General features: G+C 36.9%; 1 protein-coding gene across 1 annotated transcript; it reads left to right on the top strand.

Moving 5' to 3' along the window:
* Positions 1-248: 248 nt before the first annotated feature.
* Positions 249-3,050, top strand: LOC138358579 (dentin sialophosphoprotein-like). The gene is made up of 2 exons (XM_069316646.1): positions 249-278; positions 1,140-3,050. Exons 1-2 carry the CDS (start codon positions 249-251, stop codon positions 3,048-3,050), a joined length of 1,941 nt encoding a protein of 646 aa, XP_069172747.1.
* The last annotated feature ends 2,341 nt before the right edge of the window (positions 3,051-5,391 follow it).

The following is a 5,391-nucleotide window of genomic DNA, read 5'->3' as shown; positions in this document are numbered from 1 at the left end:
TGAATTTATATATGTGCCTTTACTGTTCTTGTCTGCAGTATTGAGCTGTTAGCTCTTGGGCCCCGCCATTCTAACTATTGTCAAATATGCAGATTCCCGATTTGTTTTCAAAATCATATCTGCTACATATTCGCGGTGTCCCAGAATTAGTTATTTATATCAATGAAATCGGATGATTATAAACAAAGCCTCCATAATGTCACTTGTTTTTATCTAATTATGATACAAAAACAGATTTATAAATCATAATGCTCAACTCTATTGAGAACTTTGAACAGGTGCGTCGTGTGAATCTTGGTTCATTGCTGGCTTAGCCTCGAACCATTACCATACTTCTTCGAGATTGTCACGTTCTGTCCTTAGAGGTCCTCTTCCCCATGTCGTCGTGTCCGGATCCAGTTCTTTTGGTCACAAGTTCACGAAATCGTTTTGTCTATAGGACCGATTTTGTGAAATTTCCTTGTAAATCTTTCTCTGATTTCATTATATCGCGATTCCTTAATACCACAGGAAAGGTGCGTCCTTGTGTATTATTTGCCTCAAGGTTCTGAAAAAAAGAGATGAAATAATGTTATAATTGTTACATTTATCAAACACACACATGTTCAACACGACAAACATTGAGTTTTGGTGAACAAATTTAATCATTCTGGCACACCCAGAATGCAGTGTTCTATGCAGTAAAATAGGTACCTGGGTGTTAGTCAGCTGTCACGGGTTGCTTCCTGGGGGTGGAGGCCTGGTCGAGGACCGGGCCGCGGGGACACTAAAAAAAGCCCCGAAATCATCTCAAGATAACCTCAAGATAACCACCCTGTATTTCTCTCTCACACGCCCTCACCCCTCTAACCCCTTAACAGCTGTCTAACTCATTGGCAGGTTACACTAACGACCATTACCATTGTCAGGTTACACTAACAACCACCACCACTAACCACAACTACTAACAAGGACCCGCCTCTACAACTAACAACAGGGTGTTAACACGAAGAATACATATAACCTACATATATTAGCGTGTGTTAACGCTTAAACAATCATGAACTTTGAAAGACACACAAAGTTAAATTGTGTAGATAATTGCTGGAGAATGTTGATTGTTGGCAATCATAATGCGTGAGCACCATGATTGGTAACAGTTCTTTGGTCAAAGTTCTTCTTTGACCAGTTCTTTGGTCAAAGAAAGTTCACATAGCTCTAAGAGTTCAACTAGAGAACGCTCCAATAGTTCAACTAGAGAACGCTCCAATAGTTCAACTAGAGAACGCTCCAATAGTTCAACTAGAGAACGCTCCAATAGTTCAACTAGAGAACGCTCTAATAGTTCAACTAAAGAACGCTCCAATAGTTCAGCTAAAGAACGCTCCAATAGTTCAGCTAAAGAACGCTCCAATAGTTCAGCTAAAGAACGCTCCAATAGTTCAGCTAAAGAACGTTCCAGTAGTTCAGCTAAAGAACGCTCCAATAGTTCAGCTAAAGAACGTTCCAGTAGTTCAGCTAAAGAACGCTCCAATAGTTCAACTAGAGAACGCTCCAATAGTTCAACTAGAGAACGCTCCAATAGTTCAACTAGAGAACGCTCCAATAGTTCAACTAGAGAACGCTCCAATAGTTCAACTAGAGAACGCTCTAATAGTTCAACTAAAGAACGCTCCAATAGTTCAGCTAAAGAACGCTCCAATAGTTCAGCTAAAGAACGCTCCAATAGTTCAGCTAAAGAACGCTCCAATAGTTCAGCTAAAGAACGTTCCAGTAGTTCAGCTAAAGAACGCTCCAATAGTTCAGCTAAAGAACGTTCCAGTAGTTCAGCTAAAGAACGCTCCAATAGTTCAACTAGAGAACGCTCCAATAGTTCAACTAGAGAACGCTCCAATAGTTCAACTAGAGAACGCTCCAATAGTTCAACTAGAGAACGCTCCAATAGTTCAACTAGAGAACGCTCCAATAGTTCAACTAGAGAACGCTCCAATAGTTCAACTAGAGAACGCTCCAATAGTTCAACTAGAGAACGCTCCAATAGTTCAATTAGAGAACGCTCCAATAGTTCAACTAGAGAACTCTCCAATAGTTCAACTAGAGAACGCTCCAATAGTTCAACTAGAGAACGCTCCAATAGTTCAACTAGAGAACGCTCCAATAGTTCAACTAGAGAACGCTCCAATAGTTCAACTAGAGAACGCTCCAATAGTTCAACTAGAGAACGTTCCAATAGTTCAACTAGAGAACGCTCCAATAGTTCAACTAGAGAACGCTCCAATAGTTCAACTAGAGAACGCTCCAATAGTTCAACTAGAGAACGCTCCAATAGTTCAGCTAAAGAACGCTCCAATAGTTCAACTAGAGAACGCTCCAATAGTTCAACTAGAGAACGTTCCAATAGTTCAACTAGAGAACGCTCCAATAGTTCAACTAGAGAACGCTCCAATAGTTCAACTAGAGAACGCTCCAATAGTTCAACTAGAGAACGCTCCAATAGTTCAACTAGAGAACGCTCCAATAGTTCAACTAGAGAACGCTCCAATAGTTCAACTAGAGAACGCTCCAATAGTTCAACTAGAGAACGCTCCAATAGTTCAACTAGAGAACGCTCCAATAGTTCAACTAGAGAACGCTCCAATAGTTCAATTAGAGAACGCTCCAATAGTTCAACTAGAGAACGCTCCAATAGTTCAACTAGAGAACGTTCCAATAGTTCAACTAGAGAACGCTCCAATAGTTCAACTAGAGAACGCTCCAATAGTTCAACTAGAGAACGTTCCAATAGTTCAACTAGAGAACGCTCCAATAGTTCAACTAGAGAACGCTCCAATAGTTCAACTAGAGAACGCTCCAATAGTTCAACTAGAGAACGCTCCAATAGTTCAGCTAAAGAACGCTCCAATAGTTCAACTAGAGAACGCTCCAATAGTTCAACTAGAGAACGCTCCAATAGTTCAACTAGAGAACGCTCCAATAGTTCAGCTAAAGAACACTCCAATAGTTCAACTAGAGAACGCTCCAATAGTTCAACTAGAGAACGCTCCAATAGTTCAGTCATTGTGAATTGTTGACTTTGAATTTTTTCAGCTGTATTTCATGCATTTGTTTGTTTAGAATTTATTCTGTTTGTTTCTGGTATTTATTTCCGTCCGATTATATTTAAGTATTCACCTCGTTCATCCATTTGAGTTTTTTTCCTCTATTGTTCCATTTTTATCTCTGTTGGTATTTAGGTATTTTTCCCTTTTAATGGTATTTTCCCAATCGTTTGTAAATCAATAAATATTAAGTTTATTACAACAAAATTTGGATATTTACAAGAAAACAAATAGGATATTTTCTTCATTAAAAAATTGGATATTTTCTTCATTAAAAATTTGGATATTTACAAGAAAACAAATAGGATATTTTCTTCAATAAAAAATTGGATATTTTCTTCAATTAAAATTTGGATATTTACTTGAATTAAAAATTGGATATTTACTACAATTAAAAATTGGGTTTCTGACGCCAAAGTAATTTGCCTTTTGTATGAGGAGAAATATCTGGGTTGGTTGTATTAGTTTTATTAGTTGGTTGTATTAGTTTTATTAGTTGGTTGTATTAGTTGTATTAGTTTTATTAGTTGGTTGTATTAGTTGTATTAGTTTTATTAGTTGGCTGTATTAGTTTTATTAGTTGGTTGTATTAGTTGTATTAGTTTTATTAGTTGGTTGTATTAGTTTTATTAGTTGGTTGTATTAGTTGTATTAGTTTTATTAGTTGGTTGTATTAGTTGTATTAGTTTTATTAGTTGGCTGTATTAGTTTTATTAGTTGGTTGTATTAGTTGTATTAGTTTTATTAGTTGGTTGTATTAGTTTTATTAGTTGGTTGTATTAGTTGTATTAGTTTTATTAGTTGGTTGTATTAGTTTTATTAGTTGGTTGTATTAGTTGTATTAGTTTTATTAGTTGGTTGTATTAGTTTTATTAGTTGGTTGTATTAGTTGTATTAGTTTTATTAGTTGGTTGTATTAGTTGTATTAGTTGGTTGTATTAGTTTTATTAGTTGGTTGTATTAGTTGTATTAGTTGTATTAGTTGGTTGTATTAGTTTTATTAGTTGGTTGTATTAGTTGTATTAGTTTTATTAGTTGGTTGTATTAGTTTTATTAGTTGGTTGTATTAGTTGTATTAGTTTTATTAGTTGGTTGTATTAGTTTTATTAGTTGGTTGTATTAGTTGTATTAGTTTTATTAGTTGGTTGTATTAGTTTTATTAGTTGGTTGTATTAGTTGTATTAGTTGGTTGTATTAGTTGTATTAGTTGGTTGTATTAGTTGTATTAGTTTTATTAGTTGGTTGTATTAGTTGTATTAGTTGGTTGTATTAGTTGTATTAGTTTTATTAGTTGGTTGTATTAGTTGTATTAGTTTTATTAGTTGGTTGTATTAGTTGTATTAGTTTTATTAGTTGGCTGTATTAGTTTTATTAGTTGGTTGTATTAGTTGTATTAGTTTTATTAGTTGGTTGTATTAGTTTTATTAGTTGGTTGTATTAGTTGTATTAGTTTTATTAGTTGGTTGTATTAGTTGTATTAGTTGGTTGTATTAGTTGTATTAGTTGGTTGTATTAGTTGGTTGTATTAGTTGTATTAGTTGGTTGTATTAGTTGTATTAGTTTTATTAGTTGGTTGTATTAGTTGTATTAGTTGGTTGTATTAGTTGTATTAGTTGGTTGTATTAGTTGTATTAGTTGGTTGTATTAGTTGTATTAGTTGGTTGTATTAGTTGTATTAGTTGGTTGTATTAGTTGTATTAGTTGTATTAGTTGTATTAGTTGGTTGTATTAGAACCGTGGTTAAGCTGAGGGATATTATAAGCTTGTCTCCAGCGGGGCTCAGATAGATGTTAGTGCATTTATTGCTCGTGATTATATGTTTCTTTATATATAAGTGGTGGTGGGGGTTGGTGGTGGGTGGTGGTTGGTTGTGGGGGGTGGTGGTTGGTTGTGGTGGAAGGTGGTGGTTACTGTTGTGGTTGTGGTGGTGGTATTACTGCAGCAACACTAACAAAAAATGAGTGTACCAGCATTAACAGAAGTATTAACAGCAGCTGCAAGAAGAGCAGCAGCACCACCACCACCACCACCAGCACCACCACCACCACCACCACCACCACCACCACCACCACCACCACCACTACCAGCACCACCACCACCACCACCACCACCACCACCAGCACCACCACCACCACCACCACCACCACCACCAGCACCACCACCACCACTACCACCACCACCACCAGCACCACCACCACCAGCACCACCACCACCAGCACCACCACCACCAGCACCACCACCACCACCACCACCACCACCACCACCACTACCAGCACCACCACCAGCACCACCACCACCACCAGCTACAGATGGA

Source organism: Procambarus clarkii, chromosome 84 (genome assembly GCF_040958095.1).
Source record: "Procambarus clarkii isolate CNS0578487 chromosome 84, FALCON_Pclarkii_2.0, whole genome shotgun sequence".
NCBI lineage: Eukaryota > Metazoa > Arthropoda > Malacostraca > Decapoda > Cambaridae > Procambarus > Procambarus clarkii.
The sequence above is the reverse complement of the archived record's forward strand: the minus strand, read 5'-3'. Positions and strand labels throughout refer to the sequence as shown.

Bases quoted from the DNA above. Each gene is read 5' to 3' on its own strand.
- LOC138358579 (XM_069316646.1), top strand. From the start codon at position 249: ATGCTCAACTCTATTGAGAACTTTGAACAG. The intron at 279-1,139 runs GTGCGTCGTGTG...GATTGGTAACAG, and splicing joins CTATTGAGAACTTTGAACAG to TTCTTTGGTCAAAGTTCTTC.